This window comes from Leguminivora glycinivorella, chromosome 6, assembly GCF_023078275.1.
Source record: "Leguminivora glycinivorella isolate SPB_JAAS2020 chromosome 6, LegGlyc_1.1, whole genome shotgun sequence".
NCBI lineage: Eukaryota > Metazoa > Arthropoda > Insecta > Lepidoptera > Tortricidae > Leguminivora > Leguminivora glycinivorella.
In genome coordinates, this window is record NC_062976.1 from 523780 (window position 1) to 551692 (window position 27913).

At 37.5% G+C, this 27913-nt stretch overlaps 3 protein-coding genes across 3 annotated transcripts; all 3 read right to left on the minus strand.

Annotated features, from left to right (window-relative positions):
* Nucleotides 1-1364: 1364 nt before the first annotated feature.
* LOC125227579 lies at nt 1365-3436 on the minus strand. Its single transcript, XM_048131919.1, has 3 exons — nt 3324-3436; nt 2402-2469; nt 1365-1963 (listed from the first exon to the last, which is right to left on the minus strand). Exons 1-3 carry the CDS (start codon nt 3415-3417, stop codon nt 1676-1678), a joined length of 450 nt encoding a protein of 149 aa, XP_047987876.1. The 5' UTR covers nt 3418-3436; the 3' UTR covers nt 1365-1675.
* Nucleotides 3437-13125: 9689 nt separating this feature from the next.
* LOC125227568 lies at nt 13126-15236 on the minus strand. Its single transcript, XM_048131909.1, has 3 exons — nt 15082-15236; nt 14161-14228; nt 13126-13723 (listed from the first exon to the last, which is right to left on the minus strand). Exons 1-3 carry the CDS (start codon nt 15173-15175, stop codon nt 13436-13438), a joined length of 450 nt encoding a protein of 149 aa, XP_047987866.1. The 5' UTR covers nt 15176-15236; the 3' UTR covers nt 13126-13435.
* Nucleotides 15237-21399: 6163 nt separating this feature from the next.
* On the minus strand, nt 21400-23977 carry LOC125227387. Its single transcript, XM_048131695.1, has 3 exons — nt 23820-23977; nt 22078-22148; nt 21400-21784 (listed from the first exon to the last, which is right to left on the minus strand). Exons 1-3 carry the CDS (start codon nt 23917-23919, stop codon nt 21572-21574), a joined length of 384 nt encoding a protein of 127 aa, XP_047987652.1. The 5' UTR covers nt 23920-23977; the 3' UTR covers nt 21400-21571.
* Between the last annotated feature and the right edge of the window lie 3936 nt (nt 23978-27913).

Genomic DNA, 27913 nt, shown 5'->3' on the forward strand with positions numbered 1-27913 from the left:
CTTCCCGTGCTGTTGTTGTGGATATCATCATTGGTTTGTTGGCATGTTGTTCATTTGGATTTGTGGCCACCTGACGAAGCCTGCGATGCGGAAGAATTTTCACATGGGAATAGTGTTAAGTACTGTTTTATTTTAATGTTGGAATTGTAATTTTTGTATATTGTTATTTGACCCTAATAAATCTTTTCCCCTCACTAGCTCGGAAACACGTGTTTTGTCCTTCAATACCAGCGGGTAAAAACGCATTTTATCCACTAGTGGGTAAAGTAATTTGACCTTGAATAGAGGCAAATTTACTGCTTTAAAATGGATAAGAGTAGGTGAATCTAGTAATAAAGATGATTTACCACCTGTGGAACTACTGGAAGCAGTGATAAACGCATTTTTTGCGTTGTAGTTTCCTCGCTATAGTGAGGGGAAAAGTTTTGTGTTACACTCGGGTGCAAATGTATTTTACTTCTCGTGTGTTAAAAAACTCGCAAGTTCAGGATTCTATTCTTGAACCACTCGCTTCACTCGTGGTTCAACTATAGAATCCTTTCACTTGCTCGTTTTTCAATTCCACACTCGGCGTTAAAATACAACTTTGCCCCCTTGTATAACAAATAACTATTACTTAATTGATAAATACATGTCAAGGATCACAAGTATTGGAAGATAGATCGGACATGCAGGGCGTTTTGTATTGAATCCGCCTGTAGCAAGTATCACGCAAGCGCACAACTATTTATACTCAATGAGCTAACTACTGCCACACGTCCGCTGTGCGCCGTAGCCGAATGGCAATTCTGCGATGCGAAACGCCGCAGAAATGCAGTCTGGCTCTACAGTGCCATACGCAAGGGTGAATCAACTTTTTTTTTGCCTGTTATTGCCATGATTACGGTCCCCTGAGTCATGCTGTTTTTATGCAAATTTATGCTACTTAAACTATGAAAACATGCATTTCTCTGGTGTCAAGCCCTTTCCTTAATTTGTCACCTACAAACATGGACTACATGCATGCTTGCATAATTTCAGTAGCATAATTTTGCATAAAACCAGCGTGACTCAGGAGGCCGTAACCATGGCAATAACAGGCAAGACGAAGTTGATTCCCCCAAGAGATATATTGTATTTCGGCGGGTTTTCGCACCGCAGAAAATATGTATGCCATTCGGTTACGGGGCCAGAGCGGTGATATATGGCGTCGGCGGTAACGGCGGCTGCTGTGATGGCGGCGGCGGGAACGCCGACTCCATTTTTTTTTAATAATGATGTTCACTCCGTATTTCATATGTTTTTTACGAAACGCAAGAAATAGTATACCAAAAAAAAACGTGAAACTTTTCATTGCTGGGTGCATTAAATAAAAAAAAAAAACATGACTACCAATTTTTATTATCATTCAACACGCCAAAAAAAGATGAAAGCAAATCTTGCCAGAATGAATCAAATTATAATTGTTTGTCTCCACCAGACCAGAAGCAGAGAATATTTTACCAGATGGCGTTGGTTTTAGTAAAAATCTTTAATAAGCCTGTGACTTAAAATAAGTAAAATTGATTTTCAACATGCAATCCTAAAGCCCACTACAAAAGAAATTGGTATCTTGCTTAAAAAGTGATGTATAAGGTGTGTGCTGTCATGTTGAATAAGTCCATAAGAACGTGGGCTTTTGAAGGGTAACATCTCTCTATTCCGCTTCCGCCTCAACTTCCGCTTCCGCCTCAACTTCCGCCTCCGCCTCAACTTCCGCCTCCGCTTCCACTTCCACCTTCTCATCGGGGATGACATCTTCGCAATACTGTGAGACTGCCAGCTGGAGTTCGGTGCATCCGTTGGTGTTGGTGGGGCAGTCGATACCTATTATCCCGAACTTATCCGGCATACCTAAGACGCCGCGGAATCGGACCTCGGAATATGGCGTATTGCATGTTTCAACTAGCTCGCCCACCAAATTTCGACCTTCCCAGGAGCATTTCTGTTCACAAAACAAAACAATATATAAACTAATAGTCTGGCACCGGTATTGTAAAAATAGAATTTTACTGCCCTACATGAGGCTTCTAGATTGATACTCCAGTGCTCTGCCATCTGAGCTACTAAGACCTCATCCAAAGTCAGCGATATAGCTTACAATAAATAAATTACTTACTTACTTACTTACTTATATTTCACCCAGTCAATGGGGCCTAGTAATAATTTAATAGCGTTGGTTGCTGACGTTTCTGCTCGTTATAGAACAAACTTGGCATCGACGATTATTTTCTATGCAACTCAGTCGTTCCCGCGTATGCAAGTGAAACGCATTAAACGAATACAATTATCGAAATTGCAAAAGCAGTCATGGTAAGGATAGTAATCATCGTAGAGTTAATTCCAACAAGTCCCAGCAAAATAATAATTAAATCTTTCTTACATCGGGAAAATGCGCAACGCCGCCGGAAACAGTCAAAGAAAATTTAATTGGGATTCCTGTACGTCTTCCTAAAAAAAAAAATGTACATTTTACGAGAAGTGTCACAAAAAATCAGGTTTATGTTCATAAAATAAAATATATAATTTATATGGATATTCAGCATACTGAAACTAATAAATAAACAAGGTTAGCTGCCCAAGTGGATGCATATTTGTGTGTTTGTATTTTAATATATACATTATGTAAATGTTGTTAATGTAGTAAAGTTGTTCACAAAAATCGCGTAGCGTCTGGTTGAGGTAACTGGTGAGCTGGCGACTTCCTCGCACAACGTATCAGCAATGCGATACAGCGAGTAAATGTCGCCAGTATCCTTGGTACAATGCCTCAAGTGCCTATTTTAGACATAAGCTAGCTTTTAAGTTCAGAGTTTCTTAATAATTTTGCATATATGTAAATATTATATTAAATATTATGTAAATAAAGATTATTTGAATTAGAAAAAAAAATACCGAGCTTTGAACTCGGGACCGCGACTTTCATAGACAGAGATATTGCCAATATGACAATGGCGATATCAAAAATTACAAAAACAAGTTTAAAATAAACAACACAAAAATCAGTAACGTGCTATTACTTATACAATATTTTAACTTTATTGCACAGTTCATAAAAGTGCAAATGGCAGACTTCATGTCAGAGCATTCTCCTGCTGCCAGTCAACCTCGTGTCATTTTTCTTATTCATATATAAGTATATTCAAAATGATACATAAGACATGTCATAATATTTACAACATTATGTATGTTGGGCTATGTATATGGTAATTACAAAAATACAATTTAATAGACAGGTACCAAGGGTTGTTATGTTCTTATTATTATTCTCTATTATTTCCGTGTAGCAAAAACTAAAAAGATACCTTTCAGGCGACCATCGCAAAAGGGATTTGGAATAGCATCAGACACTACGAAGAGCGTGGCGAGAGCGAACAGCGAGCAGGCGAGCGGCGACATGGCGGCGGCGGCGGCGTGGATGGCTCGCTATCCGCGCCGACACCGTTATATAGCTATTTGCGAGTTGAAACGTCCGCTCGCCGTGAAATGATTATCAACCGTAGCCAATCCTATTGTTTATCAGGGTGTGTATTTACAGAACCAAAGACATATGTAACTCCGTATAGACGGATAAAGTCTAAGAAAAAACCGGCCAAGAGCGTGTCGGGCCACGCTCAGTGTAGGGTTCCGTAGTTTTCCGTATTTTTCTCAAAAACTGCTGAACCTATCAAGTTCAAAATAATTTTCCTAGAAAGTTTTTATAAAGTTCTACTTTTGTGATTTTTTTCATATTTTTTAAACATATGGTTCAGAAGTTAAAGGGGGGGACGCACTTTTTTTTCCTTTAGGAGCGATTATTTCCGAAAATATTAATATTATCAAAAAACGATCTTAGTAAACCCTTATTTATTTTTAAATACCTATCCAAAAATATATCACACGTTGGGGTTGGAATGAAAAAAATATCAGCCCCCACTTTACATGTAGGGGGGGGTACCCTAATAAAACATTTTTTTCCATTTTTTATTTTTGCACTTTGTTGGCGTGATTGATATATAATATTGGTACCAAATTTCAGCTTTCTAGTGCTAACGGTAACTGAGATTATCCGCGGACGGACGGACGGACGGACGGACAGACAGACAGACATGGCGAAACTATAAGGGTTCCTAGTTGACTACGGAACCCTAAAAATGTACTCCAAAGCCACAGAGAAAGAGGTACGGTGGCCTAAGAGATGGTGTTTCACCATTGGGGATAGCTCGGCTAGATGGCGCTAATATTAATATTTGTCATTTTAACACACAACAACACCGCCACAACAACGCAACGCTAACAATATCGGCCAAATTCTCAAAACTGAGGTTCAAAAGTTTTAAGCGTGTGTCGAGAGATGGCAGTCTATGCACTGTGACTACACATTTTACTTTGACAGTAACTCTCTATAATAGGTACTCGATCCTCTTTGACAGAACTAACGCTAAGTAATGCTTTTCGCAACTGTTCTACTATGTGTTTTAAAAAGTACCATTATGAAGCCTGTACTTTTTAAAACACTACTATGGTGGTACTAAATATAACAAAAAATTAACATCGACTATCGTAATAGAAACTCATGGCAATCGTGTAGCTACTAATAACTAATGAGGAGACCCATACATTTTTTTACGCATAACACTTATAGAAATATTTATTAGAAGCTTTTTCATTTAAAACTTATGAATGTAAAAGGTAAACGGGACGAAACCAAGGACTTCAGTAGATTACTGATACATGTACCCTAATTATTGAAGCACATTTAAATTATTATACTGATAAGAAAATAGGTACTAACCGGCATGCGGCATTTTTAGTCACAGTTTCATAGATCGTATAAATTATTTTATCAAAAATAAGCATAAACTAATTTGCATTTAAAGCGTTCATAATTAATCATTCTTTTTTTGTTCCATGTAAACCGATTTATTCGCTTGTGTTTATTTTATACGTTGTAAAGTGAAGGTTAATTGAGAATTTTACTTGTCGACTCATGGGCCATTTTTTTCAAAGTTGTCCACCCCACTTTTTTTGTAACATGGGCATTTTTTACGCGATTCATACTCAGAATCGAGAGCTCTTTCGATCCTGAAAGGAGAAAAAAATTTCCCAAATTTTCCATACAGTTTTTCGAAACTTCCATTCCATTACCGCCATACAAAATGTATGAAAAAATGGTAACGGAATGGGAAAAAATTAGGGACACTTTTTTCTCCTATTAGGATTGAAAGAGCTCGCGATTCTGAGTGGAAACCACATAAACATTTCCAAATCCAAAAAAAAGTGGGTGAACAACTTTGAAAAAATGGCCCTCATATGAAGTCAAAAAAATCGGAAATTGGAAACAAACTTACTGTAAATAATTTCAATGAATGTATCTCACAATTATAGATACGGAGAAATATTCGATCAAAAGGACTTGGTAGTGGATAGATGAGGACAAGGAAGATCTGTGTAACTTTCAAGCTACTGAATGTGAACAAATAGCACAGGACGAGCGAATGGCGAAGAATTACATTTAATAAAGTTGGAGGCCAAGATCCACGGACCGATGAGCCAGCGTAGTAAGTAGGTACAATATTAGATAACTACAATATGTTATTACCCAATACTCGAGTAAGTACATACTATAATAGATTATATATACTAATAACTAAATAAATTAATAATTACTAATAAAATTAAGACTGATTAAGACTCTGGGATCATAAATAGCGTGATAAGAGAGGTGTGGAGTGGATGTAGATGTGGTGACAAAGATAAGGGTATGTTAAGTGGTTCAGGCATGTAGAGAGGATGGATGAGAGGAGATTAACGAAGAAAGTAAATGAAAAAAGAGTCGAAGGGTCAGTTGGAAGTGGCGAAGACCTAGGCGAACTTTTCTTGATCAAATCGGGGAAATATTGCAAAAAGACCAGGTCAGAATACTCGAAATCGACAAGCGTTTATAAGAAACGTTATGAAAGTGTGTGAAGCGAAAGTGGTTTGTCAGGATCGCAGTAAATGGAAATCCGTGATCTCTGCCTACCACTCTGGGAAACAGGCGAGATTGTATGTATGTATGTAAAATTAGGACTAAACTACTCACTAAATCCTCCCGCTGCAAAGGAGCCCATTACATTATATTATATTTACTTGTGATAAGAAGACGTGCAGGATTTTTGTATCTATTTCATTCAATATTAATTTATTTTCAAAATAAGAGTTTTTGAATGATTCACGGTTATTTTCCTTAGACTTATATTGACCGGGATATAGACCGTGATTACCTTTTTGATTTTTCGGGAGCTCGACAAAAATCAAAAAGGTCTAAATTATCCCGGTAAATATAAGTCTATTTTCATAATGCAACGTCACTTATACAAATTTTAATTTCTTTGAGAGTGTCGTAACAAAAGTTGTTTTAAAGAAGGTGGCCGCATTTTTTTAAACGTTAACTTAGAAGTTTCTTACCTCCAATGGACTCTACGTCTTGCCTTTCGCTATCTTCACACGTTTTCGAAACAAGGTGTATTGGTAAGCAGACAAACAAACAGGCGGACGAGTGGACAACCACACAATTCTTCAAGGGTTACGATTTTCCCGTGCAAGATACGGGACCGTAAAAAAATATAAGTAAATAAAATTGCTTGTTGTTAAATAAGATTTTTGTTTGGTCATAGGTGTAAAATAGTAGGTAGGTATTTAAATTACTAATTATTAATATTGAATTTGTACGCATAGGTTTTTATTTATAGCATGTAAATATGTTTAACCAATTTCTTCGCTCGTGTTTATCGTAAACATATATCGAACATCGTGTTCATAGGTATATTCTAATAATAACACAAAATAAATGTTATACTGCTTTACATCGTGAGGAAACCGGACTAATTCCCATAAGGTCTAGTTTAAAGTTTAAAGTTTAAAGAAAAAATCCAAGAAGGCGCCTATAATGTATGGGATATCGGTGCGACATCCGATATCGGATCGGATAATGTGAAAACGCATTAAGGCCTCGTGCAAGTGTCCTGAGGCGACGCCGCATAGGGTGGACGTACGCTCACCCACCTCGCTGCACGACCCTCCAAACGCTACGCTCCGAGCGTCTACTTACGCCGTGTCTTGCGTGGGCGACGGTCGCGCGACCGTGCGCGACCGTCGCCGTCGCGTCTCATACTTCCATATCGATAAGGTTTGATTTCGTATGCGTCGCATCGCCGTCGCGCGATCATCGCGCGACGGACGCCCACGCAAGCCACGGCGTTAGGCCTTTCACTTTATCTGAACTAGGCTGCTAATCTAACTTGGCTTTATTGTCTATATACATCCATATCCATACCGACTGCGCCAGTACGGAGAAAAACAGTCGTCTAATTTTGTTGCACCAAGACACTTAATTATGATTCAGCTATGAACAACTGCTAAAGATTCAAGTAATCGAAACTTTTAACGTGTGACTGACGATTCACAAGTTCATATGTTTACCACTATTGTGAGTAACATAAGTATAAACTCGCACTGGACATTCACACTTATCCTTAACACTATCATCCTCCTTGCGTTACCCCGGCATTTTCCACGGCTCATGGGAGCTTGGGGTCCGCTTTGACAACTAATTTTGTACATTTTTTAATTTTAACGACTAGTATTAATAACGTTTTGACAGTTGCATTTTTTTTTAATAAGTGGATGCCTTTTTATTATGTAAAAAACCCACCAACCATATTATCTTGTTTTAATTTATAAGTTTGGTATTATTGTTGTAAAGTTTTCATACTGTAATATTGTCAATTTTTTGCATGTCGTGTGTTCGACTGAATACTGATACTTTAAAAACCTGTTATCATCCTGTACCTACCATACGTATTCTGGCAAATAAAGAAATAATATTCTATTCTATTCTAATCCTAAGATTTGGCGTAGGCACTAGTTTTACGAAAGCGACTGCCATCTGACCTTCCAACCCGAAGAGTAACTAGACCTTATTGGAATTAGTCCGGTTTTCTCACAATGTTTTCCTTCACCGGAAAGCGACTGGCAAATATCAAATGACATTTCGCACATACGTTCCGGAAAACTCATTGGTGCGAGCCTGGGTTCGAACCCGCGACCTCCGGAACGAAAGTCGCACGCACTTACCGCTAGGCTACCAGCGCTTTCCGTAACATACACACACATTGACATTAATATTATATTATCTAGTTATCTACCTGTAAAGATAAAGTCAAACTAACACCGGTGACGGAATATCGATTAAATAAAATAAGGTCCTTCCTAAATCTATTTTAGACATGAACTTTTGACCCACAGTATCTGTATTTAAATATCGGCCTCCTTACGTCAATACAAAGTTTATATTTGTGACTACTTCACATATTTAAAGTCAGGACAAGGGTCTAATGAATAATTAATAAGATCAAGCCCAGTATCCATTAAAAAGTAATGGCGTGTGGCGATGCTTTTCGTCATAAATAGTAACAAAATAGTACATTACAAGTGCGGAAAAAAGGAAGTTCAAAACGAGTGGCGATACATTAAAACACGACCGAAGGGAGTGTTTTAAATCAACACGAGTTACGAATTTCCCTTTCGCACGTGTATCGTACGACGTTTTTCAGTACAGATGGCCCTGGAAGTTTCGACTTTTTTTTATGGGATAGGAGGCAAACGAACAAACAGGTCGCCTGATGGTAAGCGCTCACTGCCGCCCATGGACACCCGAAACACCAGAAGTGTTGCCGGTGCGTTGCCGGCCTTTAAGATGGGTGTAAGCTCTTTTATTGAAGGTTTGAAGGTCGTATCGGTCCGGAAATACCACCGCTCACAAGAAATGAACCACACCAGAAAGCACCATTTGTAGCGTGTGTGTCTGTTTGTCCGTCTTTCACGGCAAAACGGAGCGACGAATTGACGTGATTTTTAAGTCGAGATAGTTAAAGAGAGGGAGTGATATAGGCTACTTTTTGTCTCTTTCTAACGCTAACGAAGGCGCCCGCAAAAGCTAGTTGAAATATATCATTATAAAAAGTCATGCAATAACGCTCGCTAAGCATTGCCCGAAACGACCGCTGTTATTTTATTTATAACTACCCACATTTTTGCACTGCGAGTTTTTTTTAATTTATTACTACCCACATTTTTATTTTGTTCCCACAGATGTATGGTTTCGGAGAAATACATATTTCGGACGGTTTCTAGTTAATTGCAATGGTGGGTATTGCTGCGCCCGTTCAAAAATATTTAAAAGGTTTGGTGAAAAATATACACCTACCTATCTTTTACCCACGGCTTCGCCCGCGTACTAAAAGTATTCTTATTCAAACGTATACACAAATTAAGATTTTCATTTGGATCCGTAGGTTTCTCTGTAGGTATTTTTGTTTGCGATTATTTCGATTACATATATTACTATTGTTTTTAAATAAATGCTTGCAATGATTGTAGAAATAACTAAAGCTTGAAAAGTTTCATGTCCTCTGCCTATCCCTTTTAAAAAAACAGGTGTAGACATATTTATGTGTGTGTATGACGCTTTGAACATTTATTTTTAAATTGACATCGTACGAGGTTAGGTTTTTGCCTTTGGCTAGTCTGTGGCCAAGAGTAAACCCATTTATAATTTAAAAAGAAAATCGACATCAGCTGTCCAGCAGTTTTTAATGTTTGTTATCACTGCAGAGATCAGATTTTTGTGCGTCATCTCATACTAAAAGTCATTAAAATGACCTAAGTCACTAAGAATGTCGCAAATCCGTCCGATCTCTAGTTATCAGAGTAGAAGGATAAACGCAGCTGGGAAGAGCGTGAAATATTTAATAAATAATATTATAAAATAATGTATGACATGTTTACAAATAGGTACAGATTTTGTCGTCGAGTGACAGGCAAAGAGAACACTAGCTACGACATCTAAAATTCAAATTAAAAACTATAGATGGCCAGCGTTACACTCCAACAGTTTTACGGTATATTGGGTCAGTAGGTCTTTGTTAAGTCACGTTCATAAACAGGCTGTTCTGAACCTCGACCGTAATTCCTAACTTCCCTGCGTGTTGGACGACTTAGAACTTAGGACATAGCTTATAGTAGCTTAGTCGGTCGTGCATTATACAGTATGATTTAAACACAGTGATATTAAATAAAAAAATAAATATTGGGGTACACCTTACACGGATCAACCTAGCCCCAAACTAAGCAAAGCTTGTGCTATGGTGCTAGGCGACGATATACTTACTTATATAGATAAATACATATTATATACATAGAAAACATCCATGACTCAAGAACAAATATCTGTGTTCATCACACAAATAAATGCCCTTACCGGGATTCGAACCTGGGACCGCGGCTTAGCAGGCAGGGTCACCACACTTGACACTGACAATTTTGAGCCTATTTCTGTGTTGATAAGCAACATTGTTACTCAGCGTCAATATTTCCTTGTTGAACAGGTATAGTAATGTACAGCGAAGTGTCACTGTCGGTCGACAATTGTCACTATTGTGAAATAGGCCATTGTAATACGGGCAAAAATAATATTTAATTTAATTTTACCTTTCAGTTAAATTTTAATTGTTTGTATTATTTGTTGTATTTCAATATGGGCTCAAGGTCTGAAAGAAATTATTATTTTTTATTTTTTTACTAGCTTTTGCCCGCGGCTTCGCTCGCGTTAGAAAGAGACAAAAAGTAGCCTATGTCGCTGTCCATCCCATGAACTATCTCCACCTAAAAAATCACGTCGATTCGTCACTCCGTTTTTCTGTGAAAGAAGAACAAACAAACAGACACACACACTTTCCCATTTATAATATTAAGTATGGATTTTTTTTAGCTTGTACCGCTCTTCAAACTGACCAACATAACTTGTATTTTAATGTTTTAATGTAATTTGCACTTTTGTAGATAAATTGCGATTTTGCTATCTGTTTTCGAAGAATCATCAGAACTTTTATCAGTTGGTGTGTTAAAAATAATTTTTCCCCTCACTAGCTCGGAAACACGTTTTTTGTCCTTTAATATCAGCGGGTAAAAACGCATTTTTTCCACTAGTGGGTAAAGTAATTTGACCTTGAATAAAGTCAAATTAACTGCTTTAAAATTGATAAAAGCAGGTGAATCTAGTAATAAAGATGATTTACCGCCTGTGGAACTAACTGGAAGCTGTGATAAAAGCATTTTTTGCGTTGTAGTTTCCTCGCTATAGTGAGGGGCTGAGGGGAAAAGTTTTGTGTTACACTCGGGTGCAAATGTATTTTACTTCTCGTGTGTTAAAAAACTCGCAAGTTCAGGATTCTATTCTCGAACCACTCGCTTCACTCGTGGTTCAACTATATAGAATCCTTTCACTTGCTCGTTTTTCAATTCCACACTCGGCGTCAAAATACAACTTTGCCCCCGTGTGAAACAAAATAACTATTAACTCGCTATGAGAGGAAAAGCTGTATATTATTTCGTTGCATCCAAGTTCCAAACTTCTAATCTCCTTGCATCAGGCGCTACTTGTCAACAACCACAACAAACAACCATGTTGAACCTTATTTATAGTGTCATAAGTGTTTATTTCCATGTAGATTACTTACAGGTGTGAGATTCAGTGTTTAGTTAGAAAAGGGTGTAACTGGCAATACTGGCACAGCCCGTATGTTGAGATAGAACCAGAGTTCAGTTATTGTAACTTACAATGAGTCTGTTTTATAAACAAGACATTAAATAAACGACGAAAAGCGTGCGTAGACGAATGCACAAACGCTCACGAAACGAAACGCTCGTACATATTTATCTATCTCTATCGCTCTTATTAGCGTGACAGAGCCAGACTATCTTTCGCGACGTTTCGTTTTCGTTTCGCGTCGTAGAATGCCATTTGGCTACGGGGCCAGGCAGGCAAGCATGGCCACGTGATATATCGCCATGCCGTCCTTTTCGAAGTGGATGTGCCAATGCGATAAAATTAATTGAACTAATGCGATACGCTTCGAGAAACTTTGAAATATGTACTTTGAAACGACGATGTAGATAACAATTACAAGTATCGTATCACAACTGTCGGATTATACCTGGTCCAACAGACCTCATTGGCTATTCAGCGTCCTCAGACCGTCAGACCTCATTGGCTGCCGGTGTTATGGGGACATTTGTTGAACCAGGTACGATTCGGGAAGGTTTCATTTATCTTAAAGTTATTATTTTATATATGACGAAGCCTGTTGTGGATATCATCATTGGTTTGTTGGCATGTTGTTAATTTGGATTTGTGGCCACCTGACGAAGCGTGCGTTGCGGACGAATTTTCACATGGGAATATTGGGAATAATGTTAAGTACTGTTTTATTTTAATGTTGGAATTGTAATTTTTGTATATTGTTATTTGACCCTAATAAATCTTTACCTAATTGATAAATACATGTCAAGGATCACAAGTATTGGAAGATAGATCGGTCATGCAGGGCGTTTTGTATTGAATCCGCTTGTAGCAAGTATCACGCACGCGCACAACTATTTATGCTCAATGAGCTAACTACTGCCACACGTCCGCTGTGCGCACTGCGCCGTAGCCGAATGGCAATTCTGCGATGCGAAACGCCGCAAAAATGCACTCTGGCTCTACCGTGCCCATACGAGGGTGATCTACTTTTTTTTTGCCTGTTATTGCCATGATTACGGTCCCCTGAGTCATGCTGTTTTTATGCAAAATTATGCTACTTAAACTATGCAAACACGCATTTTTCTGGCATCAAGCCCTTTCCTTAATTTGTCACCTACAAACATGGACTACATGCATGCTTGCATAATTTCAGTAGCATAATTTTGCATAAAACCAGCGTGACTCAGGGCGCCGTAACCATGGCAATAACAGGCAAGACGAAGTTGATTCCCCCAAGAGATATATTGTATTTCGGCGGGTTTTCGCACCGCAGAAAATATGTATGCCATTCGGTTACGGGGCCAGAGCGGTGATATATGGCGTCGGCGGTAGCGGCGGCTGCTGTGATGGCGGCGGCGGGAATCGCTGTTCACGCCGACTCCATTTTTTTTAATAATGATGTTCACTCCGTATTTCACATGTTTTTTACGCCACGCAAGAAATAGTATACCAAAAAAAACGTGAAACTTTTGTTGCTGGGTGCACGAAATAAAAAAAAAACATGACTACCAATTTTTATTATCATTCAACATGCCAAAAAAAGATGAAAGCAAATCTTGCCAGAATGAATCAAATAATAATTGTTTGTCTCCACCAGACTAGAAGCAGAGAATATTTACCAGATGACGTTGGTTTTAGTAAAAATCTTTAATAAGCCTGTGACTTAAAATAAGTAAAATTGATTTTCAACATGCAATCCTATAGCCCACTACAAAAGAAATTGGTATCTTGCTTAAAAAGTGATGTGTAAGGTGTGTGCTGTCATGTTGAATAAGTCCATAAGGACGTGGGCTTTTGAAGGGTAACATCTCTCTATTCCGCTTCCGCCTCAACTTCCGCTTCCGCCTCAACTTCCGCCTCCGCCTCAACTTCCGCCTCCGCTTCCACTTCCACTTTCTCATCGGGGATGACATCTTCGCAATACTGTGAGACTGCCAGCTGGAGTTCGGTGCATCCGTTGGTGTTGGTGGGGCAGTCGATACCTATTATCCCGAACTTATCCGGCATACCTAAGACGCCGCGGAATCGGACCTCGGAATATGGCGTATTGCATGTTTCAACTAGCTCGCCCACCAAATTTCGACCTTCCCAGGAGCATTTCTGTTCACAAAACATAACAATATATAAACTGATAGTCTGGCACCGGTATTGTAAAAATAGAATTTTACTGCCCCACATGAGGCTTCTAGATTGATACTCCAGTGCTCTGCCATCTGAGCTACTAAGACCTCATCCAAAGTCAGCGATATAGCTTACAATCAATAAATTACTTACTTACTTACTTACTTATATTTCACCCAGTCAATGGGGCCTAGTAATAATTTAATAGCGTTGGTTGCTGACGTTTCTGCTCGTTATAGAAAAACTTGGCATCGACGATTATTTTCTATGCAACTCAGTCGTTCCCGCGTATGCAAGTGAAACGCATTAAACGAATACAATTATCGAAATTGCAAAAGCAGTCATGGTAAGGATAGTAATCATCGTAGAGTTAATTCCAACAAGTCCCAGCAAAATAATAATTAAATCTTTCTTACATCGGGAAAATGCGCAACGCCGCCGGAAACAGTCAAAGAAAATTTAATTGGGATTCCTGTACGTCTTCCTAAAAAAAAAATGTACATTTTACGAGAAGTGTCACAAAAAATCAGGTTTATGTTCATAAAATAAAATATATAATTTATATGGATATTCAGCATACTGAAACTAATAAATAAACAAGGTTAGCTGCCCAAGTGGATGCTTATTTGTGTGTTTGTATTTTAATATATACATTATGTAAATGTTGTTAATGTAGTAAAGTTGTTCACAGAAATCGCGTAGCGTCTGGTTGAGGTAACTGGTGAGCTGGCGACTTCCTCGCACAACGTATCAGCAATGCGATACAGCGAGTAAATGTCGCCAGTATCCTTGGTACAATGCCTCAAGTGCCTATTTTAGACATAAGCTAGCTTTTAAGTTCAAAGTTTCTTAATAATTTTGCATATATGTAAATATTATATTAAATATTATGTAAATAAAGATTATTTGAATTAGAAAAAAAAATACCGAGCTTTGAACTCGGGACCGCGACTTTCATAGACAGAGATATTGCCAATATGACAATGGCGATATCAAAAATTACAAAAACAAGTTTAAAATAAACAACACCAAAATCAGTAACGTGCTATTACTTATACAATATTTTAACTTTATTGCACAGTTCATAAAAGTGCAAATGGCAGACTTCATGTCAGAGCATTCTCCTGCTGCCAGTCAACCTCGTGTCATTTTTCTTATTCATATATAAGTATATTCAAAATGATACATAAGACATGTCATAATATTTACAACATTATGTATGTTGGGCTATGTATATGGTAATTACAAAAATACAATTTAATAGACAGGTACCAAGGGTTGTTATGTTCTTATTATTATTCTCTATTATTTCCGTGTAGCAAAAACTAAAAAGATACCTTTCAGGCGACCATCGCAAAAGGGATTTGGAATAGCATCAGACACTACGAAGAGCGTGGCGAGAGCGAACAGCGAGCAGGCGAGCGGCGACATGGCGGCGGCGGCGGCGGCGGCGGCGGCGTGGATGGCTCGCTATCCGCGCCGACACCGTTATATAGCTATTTGCGAGTTGAAACGTCCGCTCGCCGTGAAATGATTATCAACCGTAGCCAATCCTATTGTTTATCAGGGTGTGTATTTACAGAACCAAAGACATATGTAACTCCGTATAGACGGATAAAATCTAAGAAAAAACCGGCCAAGAGCGTGTCGGGCCACGCTCAGTGTAGGGTTCCGTAGTTTTCCGTATTTTTCTCAAAAACTGCTGAACCTATCAAGTTCAAAATAATTTTCCTAGAAAGTTTTTATAAAGTTCTACTTTTGTGATTTTTTTCATATTTTTTAAACATATGGTTCAGAAGTTAAAGGGGGGGACGCACTTTTTTTTCCTTTAGGAGCGATTATTTCCGAAAATATTAATATTAGGTATCAAAAAACGATCTTAGTAAACCCTTATTCATTTTTAAATACCTATCCAACAATATATCACACGTTGGGGTTGGAATGAAAAAAATATCAGCCCCCACTTTACATGTAGGGGGGGGTACCCTAATAAAACATTTTTTTCCATTTTTTATTTTTGCACTTTGTTGGCGTGATTGATATATATATTGGTACCAAATTTCAGCTTTCTAGTGCTAACGGTAACTGAGATTATCCGCGGACGGACGGACGGACAGACAGACAGACATGGCGGAACTATAAGGGTTCCTAGTTGACTACGGAACCCTAAAAATGTACTCCAAAGCCACAGAGAAAGAGGTACGGTGGCCTAAGAGATGGTGTTTCACCATTGGGGATAGCTCGGCTAGATGGCGCTAATATTAATATTTGTCATTTTAACACACAACAACACCGCCACAACAACGCAACGCTAACAATATCGGCCAAATTCTCAAAACTGAGGTTCAAAAGTTTTAAGCGTGTGTCGAGAGATGGCAGTCTATGCACTGTGACTACACATTTTACTTTGACAGTAACTCTCTGTAATAGGTACTCGATCCTCTTTGACAGAACTAACGCTAAGTAATGCTTTTCGCAACTGGGTGAATTTCTCAGCGTGATTTTTTTGTGGCGGAGCTGATAATCATTGTGTGGGCTAATTGTTTCCGGGTTTTTATTTTTTTATGAAAACCAATCCTAAAATACTACCTTCGGCAACATTGCAAATTGTTACAAGTGTTATGTATATTTATTGAAAAATAATTTTCCATCGAAATTCTAATTTTGGTGTAGCGTCCAGAGCCTGTTTTTAGCGGATTATTGCTATGGTAAATCCAGTAAATCCGCAGCTATAAAGAAGACTTGCCATAACTTCATTCTTTATTACATTAAGTATATTTTAAGATGACATAAGTCAATATTATTATACAATTTGACACTTATAACTGAGCACCAAAAGTTGTCCGGGGGAAAGAACCAATTTTGGTGGTAAGTATTGAAATCATTTTTATGGTTAAACGAGACGCAGCAAGACGAACAAACGTGTCGTAACATGACCATTCAGGTTCGTTCCTGCATTTAGACATGACACAAGTGTCATACCTTGCTGGATTGGTCCGCCCCACACAAAAATATCTAATTTTGGTGGGTCGTAATACTTTTTCCACCAAAATTGCATAAATTTTGGTGGTGAACAAATTGAGGGCAGTAACGTTTTTGTTTCTATTTGAAAAGTATTTATTACATGTTAAAAGTTTATTATTTCAAGTAGAAAATAATAGAAAAATGAATAAAAGGCTTTATTTTTGATTTTATTTTTTATTTTTGTGGGTAGACCAATTTTGGTGGCGACCATGTCATTGAAATCGTAATTTCTCTAAAACTACTTATTATAATGAAAGGTCATTGATACATAACATTGGTAATAATTAGTTATGTAACATCAGTACATAATTTCAACAAAAATTACAAAACTAAAAAAATCCACCAAAATTAGGCAAATTTCGAGTATGTTGAAATCCACCCAACTGTTCTACTATGTGTTTTAAAAAGTACCATTATGAAGCCTGTACTTTTTAAAACACTACTATGGTGGTACTAAATATAACAAAAAATGAACATCGACTATCGTAATAGAAACTCATGGCAATCGTGTAGCTACTAATAACTAATGAGGAGACCCATACATTTTTTTACGCATAACACTTATAGAAATATTTATTAGAAGCTTTTTCATTTAAAACTTATGAATGTAAAAGGTAAACGGGACGAAACCAAGGACTTCAGTAGATTACTGATACATGTACCCTAATTATTGAAGCACATTTAAATTATTATACTGATAAGAAAATAGGTACTAACCGGCATGCGGCATTTTTAGTCACAGTTTCATAGATCGTATAAATTATTTTATCAAAAATAAGCATAAACTAATTTGCATTTAAAGCGTTCATAATTAATCATTCTTTTTTTGTTCCATGTAAACCGATTTATTCGCTTGTGTTTATTTTATACGTTATAAAGTGAAGGTTAATTGAGAATTTTACTTGTCGACTCATGGGCCATTTTTTTCAAAGTTGTCCACCCCACTTTTTTTGTAACATGGGCATTTTTTACGCGATTCATACTCAGAATCGAGAGCTCTTTCGATCCTGAAAGGAGAAAAAAAATTCCCAAATTTTCCATACAGTTTTTCGAAACTTCCATTCCATTACCGCCATACAAAATGTATGAAAAAATGGTAACGGAATGGGAAAAAAATTGAGACACATTTTTTTTCCTATTAGGATTGACAGAGCTCGCGATTATGATGAGTGGAAAATACATAAAAATTTCCAAATCCAAAAAAATCGGAAATTGAAAACAAACTTAATATAAATGATTTCAATGAATGTATCTCACAAACATAGATACGGAGAAATATTCGATCAAAAGGACTTGGTAGATGAGGACATGGAAGATCTGTGTAACTTTCAAGCTACTGAATGTGAACAAATAGCACAGGACGAGCGAATGGCGAAGTATTTAATAAAGTTGGAGGCCAAGATCCACGGACCGATGAGCTAGCGTAGTAAGTAGGTACAATATTAGATAACTACAATATGTTATTACCCAATACTCGAGTAAGTACATACTATAATAGATTATATATACTAATAACTAAATAAATTAATAATTACTAATAAAATTAAGACTGATTAAGACTCAGGGATCATAAATAGCGTGATAAGAGAGGTGTGGAGTGGATGTAGATGTGGTGACAAAGATAAGGGTATGTTAAGGTGGTTCAGGCATGTAGAGAGGATGGATGAGAGGAGATTAACGAAGAAAGTAAATGAAAAAAGAGTCGAAGGGTCAGTTGGAAGTGGCGAAGACCTAGGCGAACTTTTCTTGATCAAATCGGGGAAATATTGCAAAAAGACCAGGTCAGAATACTCGAAATCGACAAGCGTTTATAAGAAACGTTATGAAAGTGTGTGAAGCGAAAGTGGTTTGTCAGGATCGCAGTAAATGGAAATCCGTGATCTCTGCCTACCACTCTGGGAAACAGGCGAGATTGTATGTATGTATGTAAAATTAGGACTAAACTACTCACTAAATCCTCCCGCTGCAAAGGAGCCCATTACATTATATTATATTTACTTGTGATAAGAAGACGTGCAGGATTTTTGTATCTATTTCATTCAATATTAATTTATTTTCAAAATAAGAGTTTTTGAATGATTCACGGTTATTTTCCTTAGACTTATATTGACCGGGATATAGACCGTGATTACCTTTTTGATTTTTCGGGAGCTCGACAAAAATCAAAAAGGTCTAAATTATCCCGGTAAATATAAGTCTATTTTCATAATGCAACGTCACTTATACAAATTTTAATTTCTTTGAGAGTGTCGTAACAAAAGTTGTTTTAAAGAAGGTGGCCGCATTTTTTTAAACGTTAACTTAGAAGTTTCTTACCTCCAATGGACTGTACGTCTTGCCTTTCGCTATCTTCACACGTTTTCGAAACAAGGTGTATTGGTAAGCAGACAAACGAACAGACGGACGAATGAACAACCAGATAATTCTACAAGGGTTACGATTTTCCCGTGCAAGATACGGAACCGTAAAATATATACATTAATTTAAAATTGTTTGCTGTTAAAATAAAGTTTTTGTTTGATCGCAGGTATAAAATAGTAGATAGGTATTTAAATTACTAATTATTAATATTGAATTTGTACGCATAGGTTTTTATTTATAGCATGTAAATATGTTTAACCAATTTCTTCGCTCGTGTTCATCGTAAACTTCATTTTTATAGGTAAATTCTAACAATAATACAAAATAAATATTATACTGCTTTACATCGTGAGGAAACCGGACTAATTCCAATGAGGTCTAGTTTACCCTTGGGGTTGGAAGGTCAGATGGCAGTCGCTTTCGTAAAAACTAGTGCCTACGCCAAATCTTGGGATTAGTTGTCAAAGCGGACCAGGCTCCCATGAGCCGTGGCGAATAAATAAATATATTGGGGACAGCTTACACCGATCAACTTAGCCCCAACCTCAGCAAAGCTTGCACTATTGGGTGTTAAGCGACAATATACGTACTTAAATAGATAAAAACATACTTATATACATAGAAAACATCCATGACTCGGGAACAAATATCTGTGCTCATCACGCAAATAAATGCCCTTACCGGGATTCGAACCTAGAACCGCGGCTCAGCAGGCAGGGTCACTACCGACTGAGGCAGACGGGTTGTCTAATGCCGGGATAACGCAAGGAGGATGATATTCCGCTTTGTGTGGTAGGGCACAGCACAGCGGATATCGCCTCGCTCGAATCTAGAGCAGAGCCCAACTGGGGTAGTACCTCCGCCTTACAGAAGACCGCAGCCAAATAGCACTAGACCCTACTCATAGTGTTGTGTTCCTGCCGGTGAGTAAGGCTGCCAGAGCTCAACGAGGGTGCGGTGCTGATGACGGGAGGACTAACGGAACTAACTTGTTCCGTATATTGTCCTTTGGAGTCGTCGGCAACCCGCACCCTCCTTGGAACTTGTACACTCCTTTTTGCTGTGTACTTAACACAGCAAAAGGGAATGTACAAGTTGCCAATTGGGTGGCAACGCGCATGTGACACTGTTTGCGTTGCATGCGTTCATAGGTTACGGTGACCGCTTTCCATCAGGTGGACCGTATGCTTGTTTGCCACCGACGTAGTATTAAAAAAAAAAAGGGATGATGAGTTGATGATTGCTGTACATATACCTAAACTTTTGCTACAGTGGTAATAATACGAGTATTCATCCGAGTTTTTTTAAACAAGCGAAAGCGTTTCAGATGTGATGTGGTATTGCGGGTGCCAGCTCTTACGGATACCATGGACGGCAATACGTACTATTAACTAGTCCATACTTGAGGAGTTACGCATAATATGCCGTTTGTCAACAATATGCCAGGACCAAATCCGTAGCTATTTCGGTCACATTTCACGTCGCCCGCCAGACAGCACGGAGAGAGTAATTATGACGGGCAATGATGAAGGCATTTGAAGGCATGTGACCTCAGGCTGTTCCTCCTACCAGATGGTGTGTTGAAATGACTGCACCTAATCAATTAAAACAGAACAGGCCATGCGCTTGGTGAGGAACAGGTGACGATGGAGAGACCTAGTCTTCAACAAAACGACATGATGTCATGATCCTCAGCGTTTAGATAACGATTTATGAACTCAGCTTGTGAACCAATTTTAAAGTCTATAGTATTTATAGCTAATTTTGGAAGATGTGGGGATTGGTTAGCCTGGCTGATTGAAGTTGTTTTGCCCAGTATGGAGCTACTTGGCTGCAGTCCAGTACCACGTGAGAGTCAGCCTTCTCTGTCTCCATGTAAGGGGCACATTTTATTTTCTCGACTGACAATATGATTAAAATATATTTTTCTCTCTGAAGGTACGTTTGAATTGTATTGATATATTCCATTATTGGTTAAATGCACAATTATTCTGGTGTAGCAACTGTCTATTCCAAAAAATCTCACCATTAAACACAAATGCCCCAAAACCACTATAAATACTAGATACGTACTGCTAGTCAAGCCACTGTAAGCCACTTTAAATCTAAGAAGACACTTAAATTACTGAATCCTATTTTGTGGTGTATAATAGTCGCCCTATATCACTTTTTTCTTGATGATATCTACTTTAGTTGTATATTGTTTTTGGGGTTGAATTATTCTCAAGGTCTTAGGTATATTCTGGGAAACTTGAAATAAAAATCAGACATGATAATAATATTTTTTTTATTGCCAAATGCCGAAAATATTATTTCGAATATTTACTACCAGCCTATAAAAATAATGTTGCCCCCAAAACGCCAAAAGCGGAGAAATTTTTGCCAAAATATTATAAATTTAGAGATTGTAAAAGAAAACCAAATTGCTGGTATAAATAGATTTTATCCTTGTTTGCGTATGGGGTCGACGTTGCAAAGCTGTGTTACTTTAAGCTCGAGTCTATCGCAGCCTCTGGTGCTCTTAGGGCAGTCAATGTTCACTTTCTCGTACGGGCGACCGCCGAACGTGAACGGACGAATCTCGGGAAGAGAAGTTTCCTCGTTGCACACTTTGAGGTATTGACCCCACAAGTTTGGACTGGCTAGGGGGCATCTCTGGAAAAAAACGATTATTTGGAATAAGCATAACATACTTGGGCACGTTATTTTATAAAAATCATTATAAGCACCTAGCAAGCAAAATATATTTGACACAAATAATTATTTAATAAAAACTCTCGTGAAATTGCTAAAAGATTTTTTTTTAATAATTTAATCACATTCCAATGAAACCAAAGTTAGTGATATTTTGAAATAGTAGATAGCCTTAAATCAATAAAATACAGATATTATGTAACAAAGTGTAGCAAATAACTTAAATTTTAAATTACATTTTATATTTTTCTTACATTAGGGATGATGACTTCACCACCAGAAACATTCATTGTAAATTCTGTTCCTGGTTGAAGTGAAGAATCGCCTGTGAAATAAAACACAAAATGAGAATTATTAACTTCATTACTTGAATTCCGAATGCTAACTATTTAATCTAGACTGATATTATTTTGCCTTCCGAAAATTTAAATCAAGCACTTCAAACAACAGGGGTTGTTTGAAGTGCTTGATTTAAATTTTCTTAAAACCTTGAGAGGAAAAAGGCACTTTTAAAGTATTTACTAGAATAATAAAATGCTTCAACAATCTTCATGTAGTTCCATGCTGATGTTGCAATAACTATAATTATTATGTTTGGTTTTAGCTTTCGTTTCAAACAGTACATTCGTACTTTATACAGTATTTCGTGTTTGTTTTTAATATTGACAAGGATGTTTATAATATAATGTAGCTAATATAGAACCTAAATCACGCAAAGAAAGCAACCAGGTGCCGTTGCCGAATGGCATTTCTGCGACGCGAAACGGAAACAAAACCGCGAAAGATATATATCTACAAGCGTTTCGTTTCGTGAGCGTTTGTGCCATTCGGCTACGTACCCAGGTAATGTCACCCAAAATACAGAACTTAAACTCCTCCTTTCCTGAACTTCCAAAAATAATGATCACTCAACGTGCGGCTGTGCACGATTCAAAAATAGCCCAAATCGGCGGGACGACCAAATTGTAAAGAGTATATTAGTTGGTATATCATTATTTTTCTACGTATAGCCAGGGCTGGCTATGACATCCATATAAGTAATATTGCCTTTTATAAAAATACTAGCTGCCCGGCGTACTTCGTATCGCCTTATAGGTACTTGGAGGCGCAAAACATGGGGCAAGGCAAAGAAGTGACCATTTTTACTTGACACAATTAAGTAGCTACATCATTAATTACATTATAGCGTACCTATTTAATATACACATACCCATAGCTGGGCATTAACTCGTTAATCCGTTAATTAACGAAGTTAACATTTCGATTAACGGATTAACTTTTAAGTTAAATCTAAAAAATGTTAACGGACTCGTTAACTTCCGTTAAATTTCTCCGAGTCCGTTAATCGTTAATTTAGCAGGGCAGCGCCGCGAAAAACACGCTACTGTAAAAGTCCGAAGTACGGAAAATCCTAGGATTTAACCGGTAAATCCCAGCTTTTACCGATTTTGAACGCCAAAAGCCCAAATATTACCTAAAGAATTGTTGTTCACATGGGTTCGCTTTTACCAACGTTGATTCGATGAATCCTAAGTTTTACCATGGCAACTGTTCTAGATTATACTGTGGTTCTAGTGACAGGGCAGCAAATTCGAGCCCAATTTACGACCACATTCTCTTCCCTAGCTTCTACCCGGCTTCCGCCTGCTGTGATCTTGCAGCTCTCCTGACACAGTTCTTGGCAGTAGCTCAGGCAATCACTGCCTTCCACATGTAGCCTAGAGTTCAATAGGCTTGCTGTAATTCGGGCTTTTACAGTAATATAATACATTATAGTGGATTACTGATACAACTAAATATATACCTACAGTAAAAATATTTTTTTGTCACGCGTTAACGGATTATCGATTAACTTTAACTTACGTTAAATTTGTTGAAATGTATCGCATTAACGATTAACTATTAACATGCCTTTTATAAAAATATACACTGTAAAAATTGACAAAAATAATTGAAATGAATATATGTATTATGATATAAAATCAGGTAATTTTACCTAAAAATAAATTAGCGCAAAACGGATCTTCTACAGAAGCCGCGTTGGATACGGCGAAGAGAGCAGCGAGAGCGACCACAGAGCAGGCGAGCGGTGACATGGCGGCGGCGGCGGCGGCGGTGGCGGCGGCGTGGATGGCTCGCTGTCCGCGCCGACTCAGTTATAAACCCCGCTACGTATGTCGTCACACCACATGACAGCACTGGTTTATTACCAATTTTAAGTCTTATTGCAATTATATATTTAAGTATTTAGTCCCGAAAGTTGGCATAATAAGGCGCACAGCACGTGTAACGTCATGTAATGAGCATATCAAATTTTATTGTTTTTATAGGATAAATGAGTTTATGGTATTTAACTTTGGGCTGTTTATCACAAGCTTATGCACGTGCGTCACACTATGATCAATTAATCGGTAATTATATATATTTATACCAAATAAAATTTGTTGAGCGATTAAGTCGATGATAACCGTAGTTAGTCATTAAAATGCAGCTTTGTCATGGTTTTTTAGCACGTGTTATAATAATATTTTATTGGTAATCACTTAGCCATTTTTTACAGTAGGTACATAATTTCACTGGTCTGTATGGCCATGACAAATAAAATAAATAAATATCAAAACATTATTACACAGATTGACTGCGTCCCACGGTAAACTTAAGAAGGCTTGTGTTGTGGGTACCTACTCAGACAATTATATGTATGTACATAACATACAAATACTTATTTACAAAGAAAACATCCATGACTCAGGAAAAAATATCCGTGCTCATCACACAAATATATAAAATGCCCTTACCGGGATTCGAACACGGGACCGCGGATTAGTAGGCAGGGTCACTACGCGCTAGGCCAGACCGGTCGTCAAATCATAAAGGTAGCAGTTTAATGTAGAATTGAATGTATTCTTTCTGACAGGTTAGTAATATTTATATATGTATATATTTAATTATATTTATGTATATGACGAGTATATAATAACCTATCGTTATTTATGTAAATATAATATGTAATTGTATGTACCTAAGTTAATATATTATATGTCTATACAGGATGTAACATTAATGCTGGTGATCCATTTAAGAGCATAACCGGTATCGAATAGCGGTTACGAATACCACTTCCTTTTTTTAAAATAAATACCATGAAAATTAAAGGTACTATAGAAGGTAATGTATAAGCCGTAGGATTTATCTTCGGCAATTATGTTACATAGTGTATGGTTTTGATTGATAATTATTTCAAAATTGGTCTCTTAATGCACCGCCTACAATCTTCTCTGCTTTGCCCAAAGGTTGACTGGTAGAGAATGCCTCATGGCATTAAGTTCGCCTTTTGTACATTAAGTTGTTCTTTTGTGCAATAAAGTTTAAATAAATAAATCATGCACTTGCATGGAACCTCAAATTTATAATAACTTAACAGATAACATACGAAGACTACAGGATGTTAATATATTCAAAAAAGATCTTTTTAATTTTCTTGTTAATAAGGCATATTACTCCATAAAAGAATAATATATCTAGATGATTCATCATCCTCCTTGCGTTATCCCGGCATTTGCCACATCTCATGGGAGCCTAGGGTCCGCTTTGACAACTAATCCCAAGATTTGGCGTAGGCACTAGTTTTTACGAAAGCGACTGCCATCTGACCTTCCAACCCGAAGGGTAACTAGGCCTTATTGGAATTAGTCCGGTTTCCTCACGATGTTTTCCTTGATTTCCTTCAGCGAAAAGCGACTGGCAAATATCAAATGACATTTCGCACATAAGTTCAGAAAAACTCATTGGTACGAGCCGGGTTCGAACCCGCGACCTCCGGATCGAAAGTCGCACGCTCTTACCGCGGCCACCAGCGCTTTACCACAATATCTAGATGATTGTGACATACAAAATATTTATTAGTAATGTATAATGACTTTTTTAAATTATTTAATTGTAAATCTTTATTGAATTTTAATTGTGTCTATTTATTTGAATTGTAAATTAATTGTAATTTAGTTAATTGTAATTTATTAATTTTTAAGTTAAGTTCCTGCATGACACTTATATTATCCATTTGCTCTCGTGCCTCTCGTCCTTTTTGACATTTGTATGCCAACCGGCAAAACATAGTTTGTTCAAACCATTCATAGAGACCTAAGACCTAATATGTACCTATGTTTTACAAATAAAGCATTCTGATTCTGATTCTGATTCTGACTTGAATGTGTTTTAATTTTTCCTTATTAAATTTACAGAAACTGATTTTAAGTATTGTATAGTGTAAATAGGGTTAGGGCTTTTGATTTTGAATTTCACGTTTTGTGACTTCTACTACTACTACTAAGTACTCTGTCAAGTACTTATACGATTCTAATTAACACAAGTTAAATTATAATATATTGAAAATATTTCAAATTTTCAACTAGTGCTATCTTAAAGTAGAATAGAATAGAATAGAATAGAAATCATTTATTCGTGACAAGTGAAAACAGAAATTATTTACACAACACAAAAATATAGGTACATACATAATAATTGCCACGAAATGGTCCCGACTCAGCATGGTGTTAGCCTGGGAGGGCCAACGCTGATCTTCCGTCGGGGCCATTGCGAGTGAAAACACGGAAAGCACACACACATCACAAACAGGATAAAAAGTTGCAAAAAAGTACACAATTTAAAATAAGACAATATTTCCAGAGTTTATAAATTATACATTAAAATAAAGGGAACAAAACAATGACAAACATTTTTAAGTGTGAACGCGACCATAATTTAACGTCAAAAGCTAACAGCATCTGTGGCAACACACCAATGACGTATAGCTGTCAGCTGAAGAAGCAAAAATAACAAATATGGCCGAAGTTCACGCATAGCAATCTTTTATGGCAGAAAAAGTCGAAAAATATTAACAAAGATAACATTTATTGGGACTACACTTGAATCATTTTATGTGAAAGGGCGTTTGCTAACTGGGACAAAAACTATGGTAAGTAACGCAGCGTGTGGAGTGTTTTAAATGAAGCTCGTCTCGAGTCTTAGGCATTCCTCGTTCATTTGGTGTTCAAGCATGGATTTTTTTAAAGTTAACTTGAAACTATGAATGCTTTGCAGGTTCAAGTAGTCACACCACTATATATACATATATGAATTAAAACCGAAACAAATTACACATAATTATGAAAAAAAAAGTGACCAAGGCCTCTGGTGCATGAGGCTGGAAACGAACCAGCGTACTCTGTAATCGCAGCAGACGCCTGTTTATCAGCTCGGCCACCCAGGTCACAGTGGCCGAGGTCGAAATTATCTCTCATATGAGTAATCTGTGCAAAGAATCTCGTAGCGCCATCTATATATTTTAATTTACTTATACGATGTTTATCAATACTTGGGTACTGCAGGAACAGCATGGCTATACATTCTATATAACAAGTTAAGCAGAGGCCAATCAATACCAAATGCATGGCGTAAGAGTCACCTCATTCCCTTCTACAAGGGAAAGGGCGATGTTAGGGAATGTGGTAATTATAGGGCTATTAAACTCATGAACCACACACTCAAGATATGGGAGCGTATAATAAACAATAGACTTAACAGCTTGATAGAGTTAACACCCAACCAGTACGGTTTCGTTGCAGGAAAGGGCACCTCTGATGCAATACAAGCGATCAGAATCATGTTGGAAAAAGCTAAAGTTAGTAAAACGAACTTACATATGGTCTTTATAGACCTAGAAAAAGCTTTTGATCATGTTCCTCGTGACCTGATATGGAAGGCTCTTCGTGCACACTGTATACCGGAGCACTATATACACCTTATAAAGGACATGTACGAAGACGTGTCGACACAAATCGCATGTCCTGCGGGTATCACAAAATGCTTTGAGCTAAAGGTTGGAGTACACCAAGGGTCAACACTTAGCCCACTCTTGTTCAATGTAACGATGAACTACCTGACCAAGAACATTCAAAGACCGGTGCCTTGGAGCATGCTGTATGCAGACGACGTCGTTCTGATTGCCGAAACTGCCAAAGAACTACAAGAAGACCTAAACGGTTGGGTGGAAGCCCTTGAAGGAAATGGCCTTAGAATTAGCCGCAAAAA

Bases quoted from the DNA above. Each gene is read 5' to 3' on its own strand.
- LOC125227579 (XM_048131919.1), bottom strand. From the start codon at position 3,417: ATGTCGCCGCTCGCCTGCTCGCTGTTCGCTCTCGCCACGCTCTTCGTA. The intron at 2,470-3,323 runs GTATCTTTTTAG...TTTTTTTTTTAG, and splicing joins TTGCGATGGTCGCCTGAAAG to GAAGACGTACAGGAATCCCA. The intron at 1,964-2,401 runs GTAAGAAAGATT...TTTTGTGAACAG, and splicing joins GCGTTGCGCATTTTCCCGAT to AAATGCTCCTGGGAAGGTCG.
- LOC125227568 (XM_048131909.1), bottom strand. From the start codon at position 15,175: ATGTCGCCGCTCGCCTGCTCGCTGTTCGCTCTCGCCACGCTCTTCGTA. The intron at 14,229-15,081 runs GTATCTTTTTAG...TTTTTTTTTTAG, and splicing joins TTGCGATGGTCGCCTGAAAG to GAAGACGTACAGGAATCCCA. The intron at 13,724-14,160 runs GTAAGAAAGATT...TTTTGTGAACAG, and splicing joins GCGTTGCGCATTTTCCCGAT to AAATGCTCCTGGGAAGGTCG.
- LOC125227387 (XM_048131695.1), bottom strand. From the start codon at position 23,919: ATGTCACCGCTCGCCTGCTCTGTGGTCGCTCTCGCTGCTCTCTTCGCC. The intron at 22,149-23,819 runs GTAAAATTACCT...TTTATTTCACAG, and splicing joins TTGCGCTAATTTATTTTTAG to GCGATTCTTCACTTCAACCA. The intron at 21,785-22,077 runs GTAAGAAAAATA...GTTTTTTTCCAG, and splicing joins GTGAAGTCATCATCCCTAAT to AGATGCCCCCTAGCCAGTCC.